The 19,885-nt window shown below is 46.3% G+C and overlaps 1 protein-coding gene across 1 annotated transcript in view; it reads left to right on the plus strand.

Moving 5' to 3' along the window:
- Positions 1-376: 376 nt before the first annotated feature.
- ddx21 (DEAD (Asp-Glu-Ala-Asp) box helicase 21) overlaps positions 377-19,885 on the plus strand; it is a 42,093-nt gene continuing 22,584 nt past the window's right edge. Inside the window, exons 1-5 of the mRNA XM_041210163.1 lie at positions 377-537; positions 712-987; positions 4,650-4,725; positions 11,328-11,506; positions 17,263-17,380. Coding sequence (XP_041066097.1) covers positions 448-537; positions 712-987; positions 4,650-4,725; positions 11,328-11,506; positions 17,263-17,380 — 739 coding nt within the window. The 5' untranslated portion in view covers positions 377-447. The remainder of the gene's footprint in view (positions 538-711; positions 988-4,649; positions 4,726-11,327; positions 11,507-17,262; positions 17,381-19,885) is intronic.

Below are 19,885 nucleotides of genomic sequence, written 5' to 3' on the forward strand. Positions count from 1 at the left end.
TCTGTCTTCCTCTCTACAGATGCTGTCAGACCTGCTGAGTATTTCCAGAAATTTTTGTTTCAGATTTCCAGCATCCGCAGTATTTTGCTTTTATCTTAATGGTTAATGGATGTTTTTTGGGTTGGAGGAATGTTTATAGTGGAGTTCCCCAGGGATCAGTATTGGGACCCTTGCTTTTCCTGCGATATATTAATGATCTAGACCTTGGTGTGCAGGGAACAATTTCAAAGTTTGCCGATGATTCCCTGGAGGAATTAGCCGGTGGAGACCTGCAGTACCGGAGTGAGCTAGAGCGGCGCTGTCCCTGGAGGAATTAGCCGGCATGGGCTGCAGTTCCGGAGTAAGCCGGAGCGGCGCTGTCCCTGGAGGTTGTGCGCAGCTACCGCCCCCTCTTTCCGGCCGCGGTCCGGTCTCTGGTAGCCGCGTGTCCCGCTCGCTGTTCGAGAAATGCCGGCTCGACTCAGCTGTGATCCTGAGGACCCGGAACCCACAATGGAACCAGAGTCCGTGAGCAAGAAGGCGCACAAAAAAAGCAAGGTGAGGGCGGAATCGGGCCCTGGGTGAGGGCTAAAGCCTCGACTTCAGGGCAGTGCTGAAGCCGGGGAAGATGCCCTGTTCCCGGGAGTGAGCTCGGTTTTATTGGGGCCGAGGGGCCGGGGGGCAAGTGTGAGAGTCCTGGGGCTGCTACTGCATTTCACTGTTTAATTACAGAGAGACCGAGAGAAGAGGAAACACTCAGAAAAAAACGAGATCTCTGACAAAAAGCCAAAGCACCGGGAAAATGGCAAATTAGAAGAATATTCGGCTGATGAAAGTGAAGTGAAGCCTCCAAAATCAAAAAAACACAAGGCCGAGGATTGTGACGAAAAGGCTGAAAGAAAAAGGAAAAAGGCAGAAAGAAACGGATTGATAAAAGAGTCAAAAGCTGAGATCACTCCACGGTCGAGTGATGATTCCAGTCAGTATTCAGAGGGTGAAATAGAAGAGGTGAGAATCTCAGTTAACATTTCATACGCAATCAAACCTGATTATCCGAAGCTTGGTTATTGGGAACCGGAACCATTGAAAAGTTACGACACAGGAAGAGGCCATTAAGCCCATGTGTCTGCACTGGCTGAAAAGTAAAGTAGCTGCCTGTTCTCATCCCACCTTCCAGCACCCGGTCTGCAGCTGTGCAGGTTACAGCACTTCAGGTGCAGATCCAAGTACTTTTTAAATGAGTTGAGAGTTTCTGCATTAACCACCAACCTTGGGCAATGAATACCAGACACCTACCACCCTCTGGGCGGAAAGGTTTTTCCTCATGTCCCCTCTAATCCTTCGACCAAACCCCTTAAATCTGCCTGCTGGTAATTGACCTCCCCGCTAAGCCACACTGGTTTACCCAATCTCTCCTCACAGCCGCAATTTGCAATCCCTGGCAACATTCTTGTAAATCTCCTCTGTACTCTCTCTCCAGAACAATTATGTCCTTCCTGTAATGTGGTGACCAGAACTGTACACAAAATTCCAGCTGTGGCCTAACCAGTGCTTTATACAGTTCCATCATTACATAAATAAAAAATGGTCTCTCTATCTCTCCGCCCCCCACACACACACCTTAAACCAGCTTATATTTCAACTCTTTCTTGGACTCGAACGCAAGTTCTGTCGAAGGGTCATGAGGACTCGAAACGTCAACTCTTTTCTTCTCCGCCGATGCTGCCAGACCTGCTGAGTTTTTCCAGGTAATTCTGTTTTTGTTCCATCATTACATCCCTGCTTTGGTATTCTATATACTTTTTCAAATAAAGGAAAGCATTCTATATGCTTTCTTTACCATCTCATCCACCCGTCCTGCCACCTTCAAGGACTTGTGGACATGCACTCCAAGGTGTCTCACTTCCTCAATCCTGCTCAATAACTTCCTGTTTATTGAATATTCCCTTGCTTTGTTTGCCTTCCCAAATGCATTACCCCACCTTTCCAGACTGAATTCTATTTGCCACTTCTCCGCCCACTCAACCAAACCATTGATATCATTCTGGAGTCGACAGCTATCCTCTTCACTGTCAACTGAACAGCCAGTTTTTGTGTCATTTGCAAATTTCCCGGTCATGCCTCCCACACTTAAGTCTAAATCATTAATATGTACAGCAAACAGCAAGGGTTCCAATACTGAGCCCTGTGGAACAGCACTGGAAACCGTTTTCCATCCTCAAAAACATCCATCGACCATTACCCTTTTGTTTCCTGTCGCTGAGCCAATTTTGGATCCCACTTGCCACATTCCCCTGTATCCCATGAGATCTCACTTTCCTGACCAGACTGCAATGTAGGACCTTTTCAAATGCCTTACTAAAATCCATGTCGACAACATCCACTGCACTACTCTCATCAATCCTCCTTGTTACTTCCTCAAAAAATGTAATTAGGTTGGTAAGACATAACTTTCCCCTAACAAAACCATGCTGACTATCCCTGATTAATTTGTCCCTTTCTAAGTGACAATTCATCCTGTCTCAGAATTGATTATGATAATTTGCCCACCACTGAAGTCAGACTGACTGGCCTATAATTTTCTGATCTATCCCTCGCATCCTTTTTAAATGATGGTATAATGTTTGCAGACCTCCAATCCTGTGGTACCTCACCTATATCTAGTGAGGATTGAAAAATGATCCTCAGAGCATCCACTATTCCCTCCCTGGCTATTCGGTCCTGGTGATTTATCCACCTTCAAGAATGTCAGTCCCTCCAGTACTCTTTCTCTCTCAATACGCTTATTGTCTCTAATGTTTCACACTTCTCCTGTTTAACTAGAATGCTTGCATCATCCCTCTCCTTAGTGAAGACAGAGACCAAGTACTCATTGAGAATTCTGCCCACATCTTCAGCATCAACGCATATGTTACCATGTACATCCCCGATAGGCCCTACCCTTTCCCTAGTTATTTTCCTCTTAATGTACTGGTAAAACATCTTTGGGTTTTCCTTGGTTTTACCTGCCAATATTTTTTCATATCCTCTCTTTGCTTTCCTGATCCTTTTTACTTCACCCTTATATTTTCTGTACTAGGCTTTCTAATGTATTAAGTTTTTTGTGCCATCATAAGCTTTCTTTTTCTGCTTTATCTTACCCTCTACATTTCTAAATAACCAGGGGGCTCTAGATTTGGCAGTACCACCCTTTTTCTTTGTGGGGACATGTCTACATTGTGCCTGTAGAATCTTGCTTTTCAATACCTCCCATTGGTCTGTCACTGATTTCCTTCAAGTTGCTGTCACCAGCCCACCAGGGCCAGATCACCTCTCAGCTTTGTAAAAGTTGTCTTTCCCCAGTTTAGAACTTTTACTCCTCTTTGTTCTTTTCGATAACTATGCTAAATCTAACTGTACTATGGTCACTATATCCAACCTAAATCCAAAATGGTTGCCCACTATAAGGAGGTTAGTGTAGAACTTCAAAAGGACATAGACAAGTTGGTGGAGTAGGCCACAGATGAAGAGTAGCAGATGAAGTTCAATGCGGAGAAGTATGAAGTGATTGACTTTGCTAAGAAGAACATGGAGAGACAATATAAAGGGTACAATATAAAGGGAGTGCAAGAGCAGAGTCCCGGGTGTATATGGGCATAAGTCATTGAAGCTGGCAGGACAGGTTGAGTGTGAGGTTAATAAAGCAAACAGTATCCTGGGCTTTATTAATAGGGTTTGGAGTACGAAAGCAAGGAGGTTATGTTGAACTTGTGTAAGACTCTAGTTCAGTCTCAGATGGAGTACTGCATCCAGTTCTGAGCACCATACTTTAGGAAAGATGTGAAGGCATTGGAGAGAGTGCAGAAAAGATTCATGAGAATGGTTCTAGGGATGAGAAACTTCAGTTAGGTGGATAGATTGGAGAAGTTGGAACTGTTTTCCTTGCAGAAAAAAAGGCTGAGAGGAGATTGTATTCAAAATCATGAGGGGCCTGAACAGAGTAAATAGGGAAAAACTGTTCTGACTTGTGAAAGGATTGAGAATGAGAGGGCAGAGAATTGAAATCATTGACAAAAGAAGCAAAAGTGATATGAGAAAAGGTGTTTGCACGCAGCAAGTGTATAGGACTTGGAATGCATTGTCAGAGGGCGTGGTGCAGGCAGATTCAGTTGAAGCATTCAAGAGGGAATTAGACTGTTATCTGAAAAGGAAGAATATGCAGGGTTATGGGGAGAAGCAAGAGAATGGCACAAAATCATTGCTCGTTTGGCGAGCCGGTGTGGACATGATGGGCTGAATGGCCTCCTTCCGCACTCTAACAATTCTGTGACTCGTGCATTTGGTGGGAGACTGGTTTTGAGCAGCATGTGTTGCTCTCTTATCCATTTGTCTTCCTAGCACTTATTTCCTGTTAGCATCAGTTATCGGTGAGCTAGGACCATTTTGTGTATTCCAGGTGAGCTGGAAGTGTTTTCTATGGCATCTCGCCCTGATTGTGCCAGTGTACCCGGGATAGGGAGAGTGGTGTCAGAGAATGGACCTGGGTGTGAGGAAAATGACTTTGTTCAAACTGTCCTGGTTTCTGTTTGATCTTTCCAGAATGGATGTTTGTGTGTTAAGATAAAGAATATAGAATATGTTTTAAACAACAATGGTGAAATCCTTCCAGTACTTTTAATCTTGCTTTATAGGAGCTACCTCCAGAGCAGAAAGAAGGGGCTTTCTCGAACTTCAAGATTTCTCAAGAGATGATTGATCTGCTGAAGGGTATGTGTGTGTTTACTGTTTGTATTTTCTTCCTTTGGAGATTGATGCTGTTTGTGACCTCCCTGACTGCTGGGAGCATCTTCTAGAAAAGACTTTGAATTCCACAGTCACCCATGATGGCCATTTATTTATTTCAAGCTGTTCAGTCTTTATTTTCTGCCATGTTACTGTCTCCATTTCCAACGGTTTCTGCTATTTGAAATCCCTTCCTTGGTGCTGGTGTTGCAGACTCAGAACCTGAAATCTTGTTGGGCATTTGAAACTTGGCCTTCGCTCCTTCCCAGTGAGTTGTTAACTCACTGGCATCGGATTCTCAGGGTCCAGAATCCGACAGTGTCTGGAGTGTGGGGACTGAGCCCAGCACTACCTTTGTCAGGTATCAAGGTTCGCTGATGATCAGCAGCCCTGGCAACTTCTGTGTGTCAGCGTGGCTGGGATCAGTGAAGAGCGTAGACTGGGGATTGAACAGGGCCTTTTTGCTCAGGTTGGATTGGTGCTGCACCAGACATTGCCTTTACCCACTGGGCCGGTGGATAGTCTGTTGCCAATTCCTGCTATTTCTGAACCTGGAAGGGACATTACAGTTGTAGTGTCTAGATTTATAAATGTGGAGCAGTTATTGTGACCTGGCAAAGTGGCAGGGGGTGTAGTTGGGGGTGGGTGGGGGGGGCGGCGAGGCGGGGGGTGTAGTTGGGTGGGGGGGGGGCAGTGCGGCGCGGGGTGTAGTTGGATGGGGGGGTGCGGTGTGGTGGGGGGGTGTAGTTGGGTGGGTGGGGCGGTGCGGCGCGGGGTGTAGTTGGGTGAGGGGGGCGCTGTGTTGGGGGTGTACTTGGGTGGGGGGGGGGTTGTGGTGGGGGGTGCAGTTGGGTGGGGGGGGCAGTGCGGCGGGGGGGTGCAGTTGGGTGGGGGGCGGTGCGGCGGGGGGGTGCAGTTGGGTGGGGGGGCGGTGCGGCGGGGGGGCGGAGTTGGGTGGGGGGCGGTGGCAGTGGGCGTAGTTGGGTGGGGGGGAGCGGTGTGACAGGAGGATGTGGGTGGGCAGGGGGGGTGACAGGAGGATGTGGGTGGGCGGGGGGGGGCGGTGTGACAGGAGGATGTGGATGGGCAGGGGGGTGACAGGAGGATGTGGTTGGGCGGGGGGGGGTGGCGGTGTGACAGGAGGATGTGGTTGGGCGGGGGGGCGGTGTGACAGGAGGATGTGGTTGGGCGGGCGGTGTGACAGGAGGATGTGTTTGGGCGGGGGGGGGCGGTGTGACAGGAGGATGTGTTTGGGCGGGGGGGGGCGGTGTGACAGGAGGATGTGTTTGGGCGGGGGGGGTGGTGTGACAGGAGGATGTGGGTGGGGGGGAGGGCGGTGTGACAGGAGGATGTGGGTGGGCGGGGGGGAGGTGTGACAGGAGGATGTGGGTGGGGGGGGTGACAGGAGGATGTGGGTGGGGGGGGTGACAGGAGGATGTGGGTGGGGGGGGTGACAGGAGGATGTGGGTGGGGGGGGTGACAGGAGGATGTGGTGGTTGGGGGGTGACAGGAGGATGTGGGTCGGTGGGGGGCGGTGTGACAGGAGGATGTGGGGGGGGCGGTGTGACAGGAGGATGTGGGTGGGCGAGGGGGGGTGCGGTGTGACAAGAGGATGTGGTTGGGTGGGGTGGTGACAGGAGGATGTGGTGGTGGGGGGGTGACAGGAGGATGTGATTGTGTGGGGGAAGGCGGTGTGTCAGGAGGATGTGATTGGGTCAGGGGCGGTGTGACAAGAGGATGTGGTTGGGTGGGGGGGTTGGGTGACAGGAGGTTGTCGTTGGGGCAATGTGGCTATGATTGGGTATTTCAATTTTCAGACTGGGAGAAGCCACTGTACTCTGGGTGGGGGCCTTGAATGTCCATCACCAAGAGTGGTTCGGTAGCAGCACTATTGGCTGAGCTCAAAAGGACATAGCTGCTAGACTGGGTCTGTGGCAGGTGGCGAGGGAACCAACAAGAGAGAGAAACATGCGTGACCTCATCCTCACCAATCTGCCTGTTGCACATGTGTCTGCCCTTGACAGTATTGGTAGGAGTGACAACCGCACAGTACTTTCGGAAGTCCCATCTTCACATTGAGGATACCGTTTATCGTGTTGTGTGGCACAATCACCGTGTTAAATGGGATAGATTTCGATCAGATCTAGCAACTCGAGACTGGGCATCTATGAGGCACTGTGGGCCATCAGCAGCAGCTGAATTGTACTCGAACACAATCTGTAACCAGCATATTCCCCACTCTAACATTACCACCAAGCCAGGGGATCAACCCTGGTTCAGTGAAGAGTGCAGGAGGGCATGCCAGGAGCAGCACCAGGCATACCTGAAAATGAGGTGACAATCTGGTAAAGCTATAACAGGAGGCCACTTATGTGCCAAACATCATAAGCAGCAAGTGATAGACAGGGCTAAGCGACCCCTCAACCAGCGGATCAGATCTAAGCCCTGCAGTCCTGCCATATCCAGCTGTGAATGGTGGTGGACAACTAAGACAACTCATTGGAGGAGGAAGCTCCACAAATATCCCCATCCTCAGTGCAAAGATAAGGCTGAAGCATTTGCTACAATCTTCAGCCAGAAGTGCCGAGTGGATGATCCATGTCAGCCTCCTCTGAAGAAAAGGCTGAAGGCACTGGATACTGCAAAGGCTATGGGCCCTGACAATATTCCAGCAATAGCACTGAAAACTTGTGCTCCAGAACTTGCCGTGCCCCTAGCCAAGTTGTTCCAGTACAGTTACAACAACTGGCATCTACCCGGCTCTGTGGAAAATTGCCCAAATATGTCCTGTGCACAAAAAACAAAACAAATCCAACCCAGGCAATTACCACCCCATCAATCTACTCTTCATCAGTAAAGTAATGGAAGGGGTCATCAACAGTGCTATCAAGCGGCACTTGCTTAGCAATAACCTGCTCACTGATGTTCAGTTTGGTTTCTGCCAGGACCACTCAGCCCCGACGTCATTACAGCCTTGGTTCTAATGTGGACAAAAGAGCTGAATTCCAGAGGTCAGGTGAGAGTGACTGCCCTTGACATCAAGGCAGCATTTGACTGAGTGTGGATTCAAGGGGCCCTAGCAAAGCTGGAGTCAATGGGAATCAGAGGGAATACTCTTCACTGGTTGGAGTCATACCTAGCACTAGGGAAGTTTGCTTGTTGTTGGAGGTCAGTTCCAGGACATCAGCACAGGTCGATAAGGTGGTTAAAAAGGAATACTTGCCTTTATTAGCTGTGGCATAGAATTTAAGAGCAGAGAGGTTATGATGGAGCTGTATAAAACGTTAGTTAGGCCACAGCTGGAGTACTGTGATTAGTTCTGGTCCCACACTATAGGAAGGATATGATTGTACTGGAGAGGGTGTAGAGGAGGTTCACCAGGGTGCTGTCTGGGCTGGAGCGTTTCAGCTATGAAGAGAGACTGGATAGGCTTGTGTTGTTTTCCTTAGAGCAGAGAATCTAAGGGAAGACATGATAGAGGTATGCAAAACTGAGGGGCGTAGATAGGGAGAAGCTTTTCACCTTAGCAAAGATGTCCATAATCAGGGGGCATAGATTTTAAGGTAAGGGACAAGAGGTTTAGGGGGTATCTGAGGAATAAATTTTTCACCCAGAGGATGGTTGGAAGCTGCAACACTGCCTCAGGGAGAGGCAGGAACCCTCACAACATTTAAGAAGTATTTAGATGAGCACTTGAAATGCCAGAGCACACAGGGCCATGTGCTGGAAAATGGGATTAGAATAGATAGGTTCTTGATGGTTGACATGGGTACGATGGGCAGAAGGGCCTGTTTCTGTGCTGTATGACTCTGTCACTGCAGGAGTTCCTCAGGGTAGTGTCCTTAGGCCCAACCATCTTCAGCTGCTTCATCAATGACCTTTCATCATAAGGTCAGAAGTGGGGATGTTCACTGGTGATTGCACAATGTTCAGCACCATTCACAACTCCTCAGATCCTGAAGCAGTCCATGTCCAAACGCATCAAGACCTGGGCAATATCCAGACTTGGCTGACAAGCAACAAGTAACATTCGTGCCAGGCAATGACCATCTCCAATAAGAGAGAATCTAACCATTGCCCCATGACATTCAGTGGCATGACCATTGCTGAATCTCCTACTGTCAACATCCTGGGGGGTGTTACCATTGATCAGCCGTATCAGTACTTTAGCTACAAGCACAGGTCAGAGGCCAGGAATGCTATGGCAAGCAACTCACCCCCTGACTCCCCAAGGCCTGTCCACCATCTACAAGTCACAAGCCAAGAGAGTGATGGAATACTCCACATGTCTGGATGAGTGCAGCTCCAACAGCACTCAAGAAGCTTGACACCATCCAGGACAAAGCCTGTTTGATTGGCACCACATCCATAAACATTCACTCCCTTCACCAGGATGCACAGTAACAGCAGTGTGTACCATCTACAAGATGCACTGCAGCAACTCACCAAGGCTTGTTAGACAGCGCCTTCCAAACCCATGACCATTTTCATCTTGAAGGACAAGGGCAGCAGACACATGGGAACACCACCATCTGGAAGTTTCCCTCCAAGCCATTCACCAGCCTGACTTGTAAACACATTGCTGTTCCTTTGCTGTTGCTGGGTCAAAATCCTGGAATTCCTTCCCTAACAACACTGTCGCACCTACACCTCATGCACTGTAGTGGTTCAAAAAGGCAGCTCACCACCGCCTTCTCAAGGGTAATTAGGGATGGGCAATAAATACTGGCCTAGTGAGTGACATCCACGTTCCATGATTGAATGAAAAGTAAGTACTTGTATCACCTGCACAAATGCGGCAACTTGTGCAGTCTTGCAGTGTTTCCAACTTGGCCTCTGGTGTGTAGGATCTCTCATTTCCCACTCAATGGATTGGCCCTTGAGTTGTTCGAACACAGCAGCTGTGTTCTATCTGAGGTTCCTGGATATGGTTGACACCTAAAAAACACACCCCTGCTTAGCGGGGTTTCCAACAATCTTGTTGGCACAGATTCCCCAGAGACTCCTTTCTCTGTTCCCTTTGAACAGTCTGGTTGGCTCTAGCAAACTGAAACAGCACCTGGTGTCACTGTAATAAACCTTTTCACCTTTTCTAGGCTTTCATATCCTTCCTAAAGTGTGGTATCGAGAATTGGCACAACACACCTGGGGCCTAACCTTCGTTGTGTTTATATACCCAAGTTTCTATTCCTAACCGTAGGATGCTGTGTATGCCCTTTTAACAGAATTCTCCACTTGTCCTGCCATCTTCAAAGATTTGTGTGTATACATCCACAAGCCTTTGTTCGCACAGCCCTGATGCATTTGTACCATTTAGTTCACCTCCCTCCCACTATTTAGCAGACTGCTAGTGTGAATGATCCCAGATTATCTTTTATCTCTCCAATGCAGGTTCTTTTTCTGTCTTGCTGATAGCTGTGCCTCCTTTTCTGCTGCCATTAGATTTTTCCTAAGTACAACTATTTCACTTCCCCTTTTCCCACTTTTATTTTTAAATATCTTACACCCTGTAATGTTTTAATTCCCAGTTCTGATTTGTCTATAGCCATGTCTCAGTAATCCTGACTATAGCTGGTTCTCCACAGTATTATTGCCTCCAATTCCCTTGTTTTATTCCAGACCCAGTGTGCATTGCTTATACAGACTCTTACTCATTTTTAATAGCAGTTCATTTCACTTTAAATATTTTTTTACAGTCCTGTTCTGTAACTGTATTCCTTGGAAAGTTTTGTTATCCTAGTTTGGTGTGTCCAAGCTCCTTACCTGGAGTGTTGCTAGAAGCTTATTCCTCAGGCAGAGGAATCCAGAGCAGTAAGGGTATAAGGGATCAATGTTGGAATTAGAGCTCAGGCATTCAGGTTCATGTGGGGGAGCACTTTTACACACACAGGATTATGGAAATTGCCGCCACTGACCACCCCCCGCCACCCCCCACCCCACCCCACCCTCCGCAACCCTCCCAGCCCCAGAAGGCTGGGGATAAATAAAACATTTCAAAACCTGAGATCAGCAGATTTCTGTTTTTCTGTTTAGTGAGAGACATAAAGCAAGTGCTTCATGTAATGGAGTTAGAATCCAAATCAACCATGATCTAATAGAATGGTCTCCCCCAGATTTGAGAGGCTGAGTGACCTCCTATTCCTAATGTTTCTGTCCACCAATGAGGCAACAGCTGCTCCATACGATCCAAAATTCCTTGGAGCAACAGCAGCAAGGATGAACTAGCCTGGGTCTTAAAGTCCTCCAAGAGACAAAATGTGAATCCCAGGAGATTTAACACAGAGCCCCAGAGCGAGTGAGTGAGTCTCGAGGGAGATACACAGCTTCCCACAGTACAGGCAGTTTCACAGCTAGCTGGTTTCTGCTGTATACAAAGTACACTTTGCCAACATGCCTTTTGGGGAAGCGGACTTTGTTTCGAAAGGCTGCAGTCTGCAATGAGCCAAGCTTCAATCACCAACCAAGGTAAATAATGAAACCCGTTGGCTCAGAATGGGTTACTTCTGGTGTGCTTTGCCGATTTTGAAGTGCGAGTGTTGCCAAATTGTTCTTTCTAATCCTGCATTTCTCTGATTACTGCTCTGTAGGCCGAGGGGTGACCTACTTGTTTCCAATACAAGCACAGACGTTCAACTACATCTATGACGGGAATGACTGCGTGGCACAGGCTAGGACTGGCACTGGCAAAACCTTCTCCTTTGCCATCCCACTGGTGGAAAAGTTGCAGTCAGAGGCTGCTGATCGGAGTAGGAATCGACCTCCCAAGGTAATTGACCTCCAGTCAGACTGCCGGAGGACCTTGAGATTGAAAGGCAGCTATAGCTGCTTTCTTTTGTACAGAGATGGAGTTCTCCTACTAAGCACATAGTGAGCACTAGGATAGAGGCTCATCAGGTTCAAGTTTAGAGAGTGAAGTTTCTGTCCCACTCTCCGAGGTTGCTGATTCTTGTGGCCATTTATCATGTGTCTAGGCTGTGAACTTACTTGTTTGATTTCTCTTTTTTTCCCCCGCCTCATGTCTGCATTCAGTGCTGCTTTGAGTGCACAGAATGTCAAGCTAGGAGTCTGGTGAGGGAGGTGCTCCTATTTTTTTCCTACCTTTTTCAGTCTCCAGTAGTTGGCTCTTACTTAGGCATAGCGGAAGAAGCTACTTGGTGAGTAACTGATAAGTTATTCTACTAGTAATAAATAGTTTTTAAAGTTTCAGTATGGCAAGTCAGCTTGGCCGAGTGGAATGTACATTCTGTGGCATGTGGGAAGTCATGGACTCATCATATGCCCTAGACGAACACATGTGCTGGAAGTATCACTGGCTGCAGAAGCTTGAGCTCTGAGTTTCAGAACTCGAGCGGCGGCTGGATTTGCTGTGGTGCATCCATGAGCCAGAGAACTAAGTGGAAGGCATGTTTAGGGAAGTGGTCACACCGTAGGTTAGGAGCGTACAGGCAGAGGGGGAATGGGTGACCATGAGAACCAGCCAGGTAGCGCTGGAGTCCCCTAGTCTATTTTGCTTGCAAATGGGTTTTCCATTTTGGGCACTGGTGAGGACAATGATTATCGGGAGTGCAGCCAGAGTCAAGTCAGTTGCACCATGAATGCCTCAGCTGCACAGGAGGGGAGGAAGAAGAGGGGAAGAGCAATACTGATAGGGGGTTCGGTAGTCAGGGGAACAGACGAGTGTTTCTGCAGCAGTTAGTGACTCCAGGATGGTGTGTTGCCTCCCTGGTGCCAGGGTCAAGGATATCACGGAGCGGCTGCAGGACATTCTTCTGGGGGAAGGTGAATAGTCAGAGGTCTTGGTCCACAATGGTACCAATGACACAGGTGGGAAGAGGGATGAGGCCTTGAAAGCAGAATTTAGGGAGTTAGGAAGGAAATTAAAAAACAGGACCTCAGGGATAGTAATTAGGGGGCGTAGTGGTATTGTCACTGGACTAGTAATCCAGACACCCAGGGTAATTCTCTGGGGACTCGGGTTCAAACCCGCCACAGCATATGGTGGAATTTGAATTCAATAAAATTCTGGAATTAAAAGTTTAATGATGACCATGAAACCATTGTTGATTATTGTAAAAACCCATCTGGTTCACTAATATCATTCAGGGAAAGAAATCTGTCATCCTTACCTGACCTGGCCTACACGTACTCGAGACCCACGCAATGTGGTTGACTCTTAAATGCCCTCTGAAATGGCCTAACAAGCCACAAAAAAAAAGGAATGAAACCGTACGGACCACCCGGCATCAACCTAGGCACCGAAAACGACAGCAGCAATCTCAGCCCTGCCAAGTCCTCCTTACTAACATCCGGGGGCTAGTGCCAAAATTGGGAGAGTTGTCTCACAGACTAGTCAAGCAAAAGCCTGACATAGCCATCCGCAGGGAATCATACCTTACAGATAACGTCTCGGATACAACCTTCACCATCCCTTACCCGGCAGGTCAGACCCACCAGAGGTGGCGGCACAGTGATATACAGTAGGGAGCAAGTTGCCCTGGGCGTCCACAACATTGACTCTGGACCCCATGAAGTCTCATGGCATCAGGTCAAACATGGGCAAGGAAACCCCATGCTGATTACAACATAATGCCCTCCCTCAGCTGATGAATCAGTACTCCTCCATGCTGAACACCACTTGGAGGAAGCACTGAGGGTGGCAAGGACACAGAATGTATTCTGAGTGGGGGACTTCAATACCCATCAGCAAGAGTGGCTCGGTAGCACCACTACTGACCGAGCTGGTCGAGTCCTAAATGACATAGCTGCTAGACTGGGTCTGTGGCAGGTGGTGAGGGAACCAACGAGAGCGAAAAACATACTTGAACTCATCTCCACCAACCTACCTGTCGCAGGTGCATCTGTCCAGGACAGTATTGGTAGGAGTGACCAGCGCACAGTCATTGTGGAGACGAAGTCCCGCCTTCACATTGAGGGTTCCCTCCATCGTGTTGTGTGGCACAATCACCGTGTTAAATGGGATAGATTTCGAACATATCTAGCAACTCGAGACTAGGCATCCATGAGGCGCTGTGGGCCATCAGCAGGAGAGTTGTACTCGAACACAATCTGTAACCTCATGGCCTGGCATATCCCCCACTCTACCATTACCATCAAGCCTGGTTCAATGACCAGTGCAGGAGGGCATGCCAGGAGCACCACCAGGCATACCTAGAAATGAAGTGACCTGGTGAAGCTATACCACAGGACTACTTGTGTGCCAAACAGCATAAGCAGCAAGTGATAGACAGGGCTAAGCGACCTCATGACCAATGGATCAAATCTAAGCTTTACAGTCCTGCCACATGCAGTCGTGAACGGTGTTGGACAATTAAACAACTCACTGGAGGAGAAGGCTCCACAAATATCCCCATCCTCAATGATGGGGGAACCCAACAAATTAGTGCAAAAAATAAGGCTGAAGTATTAGCTACAATCTTCAGCCAGAAGTGCTGAGTGGATGATCCATCCCAGCCTCCTCCGGAGGTCCCCAACATCACAGATGCCAGTCTTCAGCCAATTCAGTTCACTCCCTGTAATATCAAGAAAGGGCTGAAGGCATTGGATACTGCAAGGGCTATGGGCCCTGACAACATTCCAGCAATAGTGGTGAAGACTTGTGCTCTAGAACTAGTTGTGCCCCTAGCTAAGCTGTTCCAGTACAGCTACAACACTGGCCTCTACCCGGCTGTGTGGAAAATTGCCCAGGTATGTCCTGTATGCAAAAAGCAGGACAAATCCAACCCAGCCAATTGCTGCCCCATCAGTCTACTCTCGATCATCAGTAAAGTAATGGAAGAGGTTATCAAAAGTGCTATCAAGCATCACTTGCTTAGCAATAACCTGCTCACTGACGCTCAGTTTGCATTCTGCCAGGGCCTCTCAGCTCCTGACCTCCTTACAGCCTTGGTTCAAACATGGGCAAAAGAGCTGAACCTGAAAAGAAAAGCCAGTCAACCGTGGCTAACAAAGGAAAGTAAGGATCATATAAGGTTAAATGAAAAAGCCTATAAAGTTGCCAGAAATAGTAGTAAACCTGAGAATTGGGAGGATTTTAGAATATAGCAAAGGAGGATAAAGAAACTGATAAAGAAAGAATAGAGTATGAATGTAAACTAGCAAAAAACATAAACTGTAAAAGCTTCTACAGGTATGTAGAAACATTTGGCTAAGACAACCATTACATGCAGAGTCAGGAGAATTTATAATAGATAGTGGAGAAATGGTAGAGAAGCTAAATGACTACTTTGTGTCTCTTTTCACTGAATCAGGTGCAAGAAATTTCCCAGATTTAGAAATCAAAGGGACTAGGCAGAATGAGGAATTGAAGGAAATTAGTATAAGTAAGAAGGTTGTATTGGTGAAATTAATGGGGCTGGAGGCTGATAAGTCCCGGGGTCTGATATTCCACGTCCGAGTGTTGAGAGAGGTAGCTCTGGAGATAGTGGATGCATTGGTGATCATCTTCCAAAATTCTACAGATCCTGGAATGGTTAATGCAGACTGGGGATTAGCAATTGTTACCTCACTGTTTAAGAAGGGAGGGAGAGAGAAAAACAGGATAGTACAAAACTGTTAACTTACATCGGTTGTAGGGAAAATGCTAGCATCTATTCTAAAGGATGTGATAAAAGGATATTTAGATAATGATCTGATTGGGCACAGTGAGCATGGATTTATGAATGGGAAATCATGTTCCCATTGGAATTTTTTGAGGATGTTACTAACAGAATTGATAAAGGAGAGTTGGTGGACATAGTATATTTCGATTTTCAGAAGGTTTTTAATAAAGTCCCCCACAGGAGGTTGATTATCAAAATTAAAGCACATGGGGTAGGAGGTAATATACTGGCATGGATTAAGGATAGGCTAACAGGCAGAGAGAAGGAATAAACAGGTCATTCTCACATTGATGGGCTGTGCCTCGTGGGGTACCACAGGGATCAGTACTTGGACCCCAGCTGTTCAGAACATATATCAATGATTTGGATGTGGGGATCAAATGTAACATTTCCAAGTTTGCAGATGACACAAAGCTAGGCAGGGATGTGTGTTGAGGAAGATGCAAAGCGGTTTCAAGAGGATTTGGACAGACTTAGTGAATGGGCAAGAACATGGCAGATGGAATATAACGTTGAAAAATGAGAGATTACCCACTTTGGTAGGAGGAACAGATGTGCAGAGTATTTCCTGAATGGTAAGAGATTAGAAAGTGGAGATGTACAAAGGGACCTGGGTGTCTTGTCCATAAGTCACTGGAAGCTAAGATGCAGCTGCAGCAGGCAATTAGGAAGGATGATGGAATGTTAGCCTTTATCACAAGAGGATTTGAGTACAGGAGTAGTGAAGTCTTGCTTCAATTGTATAGAAGCTTGGTTAGACTGCACCTGGAGTACTGTGTGCAGTTTTCGCCCTCTTACTTTAGAAGGGATATTATTGCCATAGAGGGAGTGCAGTGATGGTTCACCAGACTTCTGGGAATGGTGGAACTGTCCTGTGAAGAGAGATTGGGGAAGCTGGGTGTGTGTTCTCTAGAGTTTTGAAGAATGAGAGGTGAGCTCAATGAAACGTACAAAATACTTAAAGGGACAGACAGGGTAGGCGCAGGTAAGATGTTTCCCCTGGTTGGGGAGTCTAGAAATAAGGGGGAAGCCACTCTGGACAAAGATGAGGAGAAATTTTTTTTACTCAGTGTTGTGAATCTTTGGAATTCTCTACCCTATTGGGCTGTGGAAGCTCAGTCATTGAGCATGTTTAAACAGAGATTGACAAAGGGATATGGGATAGTGTGGGGGGGGGATTTGAAATTAATCATCAGCCATGATCGTATTGAATGGTGGAGCAGGCTCGATGGGCTGAATGGCCTTCTTCTGTTCCTCTGTCCTTTGTATTATTATAACAAGGATTTCTAATTTTCACATTGAAGCAAGTAAGATACTTCAAAGGGTCATCAGTGGAGGCTGGTAATGGGGACTTTAGACTTGCGGTAGGATGGTGAAGCAAAAAAATGGCCTGATTTTCACCCCTTCTCTGACATCTCTGAATGGGCTATTGTGTGAAGACTAACCACCTGGGCTGAAGTTTGAGAGGCCTGCCTATGTCTGTTCATTATGCCCCATTACAGCAGGCCCCTCCCAGGTTACAGGCAGAGACTCAATGTTTAGCTCATTCTGAAGATGTGGCCATGGCTGGCATTAATAGTCCAAGTTTGTCATGCTAGAGTGGGGCTGGAACCTCTCGCAGGTCTGACTGGATAAGGATGTTGATCGGGAGGCGTGGGGGGATGGGGTTCCTTCCCTGAGCCAGATGGGTTTTACTGACGATCTTGCAGATCGATAGTCAGTTTTATTGGTACCAACTTTATATTTTTTTCCCTTTTTTTTAAACTGGTCAAATTCTTAAACTGCCATTGTGGGATTCAATTCTCTAGATTAATCTAAACTTCTCAATTACTGGTCTAGTTACAGCCCCCTATAGAGTCTTACCTAACAGTTTTCTACATTCTCTCTCCATTTTCCCTACCAGGTTCTTGTGCTTACTCCAACAAGGGAACTGGCAATTCAAGTGGCGAAGGATATCAAGGATATAACCAAGAAGCTCTCTGTCTCTTGTTTTTATGGTGGAACAGCATATGTTGGACAGAGTAAGTGTTCGGAATTCAAAAGTATTGACAATGATTTGCTTCTGCTATCTAATCTGCTATCTTTCTTCTCTGAGGGGTTGGGGGTACAAACTGACACCAGCATCTCTTCTGCAAAGCCATCTCGTGAAGAAATTGAGATATAATAACAATTTATACTTGTATTGTACATTTAACGTAGCAAAATGGCCCAAGTTGCTTCACAGAAGCATTTCTTTTATTTGTTAATGGGATGTGGGCATCGCTGGCTAGGCCAGCATTTATTGCAAAACCCTAATTGGGGATTAAAATTTGACATTGACCCACATAAGGACATTTTGGTATAGACAATCGAAGGTAGGCCTTAAGGATCATCTTAAAGGAAGAAAGAAAGGCAGAGATAGGAGCAGAGTGGACCATTTAGCCCCCCGAGCCTGTAACACCATTGAGTGAGATCATAGCTGATCTCTGACCTCACTCCAGATATTTACCACCGTGCCTGCATTCCTTAATGGTTTTAGTCAACAAAAATCTTATCAATCTTAAATTTAAAATTAAGAATTGATTTTGCATCAGTTGCTATTTATAGAAGAGAATTTCAAACTTTTGCCACTCCTTGTATGTAAATGTTTTCCCTAATTTTATGCCTAAGAGGCCAAGCACTAATTTTTAGACTATCCCCCAGTTATAGAGTCCCCAACCAGTCCAAATAGTGTGTCTCTATTTAGTTGAGCTGTTTCTGTTGAGACCTTCAAAACTTTAATCAAATCACCCCTTATCTTCTAAATTCTAGGAAATACAACCTTAGTTTGTGTAATCTTTCCTTGTAATTTAACCTTTGGAGTTGTTGTACTTACTCCAAGGCCCAAACATCTTTCCTAAGATCTGCTACCCAGAACTCTTCACAGTAACTCCAGGTGTGGTCTAGCCAGGCCTTTGTACAGCTGAAGTATGACCTCTACCCCCTTGGATTCTAGGCTTCTAGATATAAAGGCTGGAATTTAATAAGTCTCTTTGAACATCCACTGTTTCTTCTGTTTACCAGTTAGAAAGTATCCTGCTTTATCCCTTTTCGCTCCAAAGTGGATGACCTCACATTTTTCTACATTCTGATCCATTTGCTGCAGCTTTTGCCCATTCACTTAAGTCTTTGTTAAATGTTATGATTTCACCTACAATACTGCCTGTTCTTGTATCATCAGAAAACTTAGACTTGTGGCTTTCTATCCCATCACCTAAGTTGTGAATAAATATGCTGAACAGAGATCCTTGAAGGGAAGTTTGCCAATGGAACCCTCTGTGGCTCAACCAATTTTCAAGCCATGTCAATAATTTGCCTTGAGTTCCATGAGCTTCAATTTTAGCTAAGTTTCTTATGAGGGACTTTATCAAATACCTTCTGAAAGCCCATATAAATAATACCCATCGATATTCCCCTACCCACTACAGTCAACTCTTCAAAAAATTCAATCAGGTTTGTCAGGCATGATCTGCCTTTTACAAGTTCATGCCATCTGGATCAGCGAAAATTTTTAAGGTGTTCAGTCACACTATCCTTAATTTGCAGACTAGAAAATTCCCAACAGCAGATGCTATCTGGCTATGGTTCCTTGATTTCCCTCTGTCACGACTCACTGGGGATAGTGTACTGCAGTATTACGCCCCACTACTCCCTGAGCCATGACAAATGTGAAAAGTCTGATCAAACCACCTAATTGTTCAATTTAGGTTAACAATACGAGCAGCAGGTTTGTAACCTTAATAAATAAATAACTGTTTATTGAACAAATTGTCTTTAGCCAGTGGCAAAAGAAAGAAATATGAACTGCTAATTTCTAGCTCTCACTTAAACCCTACCCCTCCTTAAATCCCTATACACACACATACAAGACACACGAAAACATGGATTTTAAGGGTGGAATAAAACAATTCAATAGCATCAATTCCAGAGTGCAGGAGTCGATGGGTTGATTTTGATCGATGTCTTCCAAATTCCTTTCAGTCCTTTTGTTTATGAACGAGGTGCTCTTCCAGCACTTTCAGTATTTAGTTCCCTGGTTGAGCAATTGCTTTCAATGTCTCTAATAGTGATTTTCCCCTTTTCCTCTTGACGGGGTTTTTCAGAGAGAAAGGTTATAGAGATTTGGGGAAGAGGGGAAAAAACAGCTAGCTATTGTAGAACTACTGGGGTCTTATGCACACAGGAGAAAGAGGTTCGAGGTCTTTTCTCTTTTCAGGCTAGGAGCTTTTCTGCTACACTGCTCCCTCTCAAACCTAGTCACCTGGTCAGGAGCCAATTAAAAATGTTGTTGCCAGGCAGTTCCCGGTTAGACTGGACTCCTCCTTGGCACCATCCTGTCTTTCATGGTACACTCTGTTCCAGGACAGCAATATTGTATATATGTGTCTTTCAAACTGCAGCCATTGTAATTTTAATCCACAGTCCAACAGAAATAAAAATATATATTCTTTACACCTCTCTCATCTTAAATATAAGAGTGATGGGCTCAGTCTTCCAATCTAAAGGAA

The sequence above is a fragment of the Carcharodon carcharias genome, chromosome 17 (assembly GCF_017639515.1).
Source record: "Carcharodon carcharias isolate sCarCar2 chromosome 17, sCarCar2.pri, whole genome shotgun sequence".
Lineage (NCBI taxonomy): Eukaryota > Metazoa > Chordata > Chondrichthyes > Lamniformes > Lamnidae > Carcharodon > Carcharodon carcharias.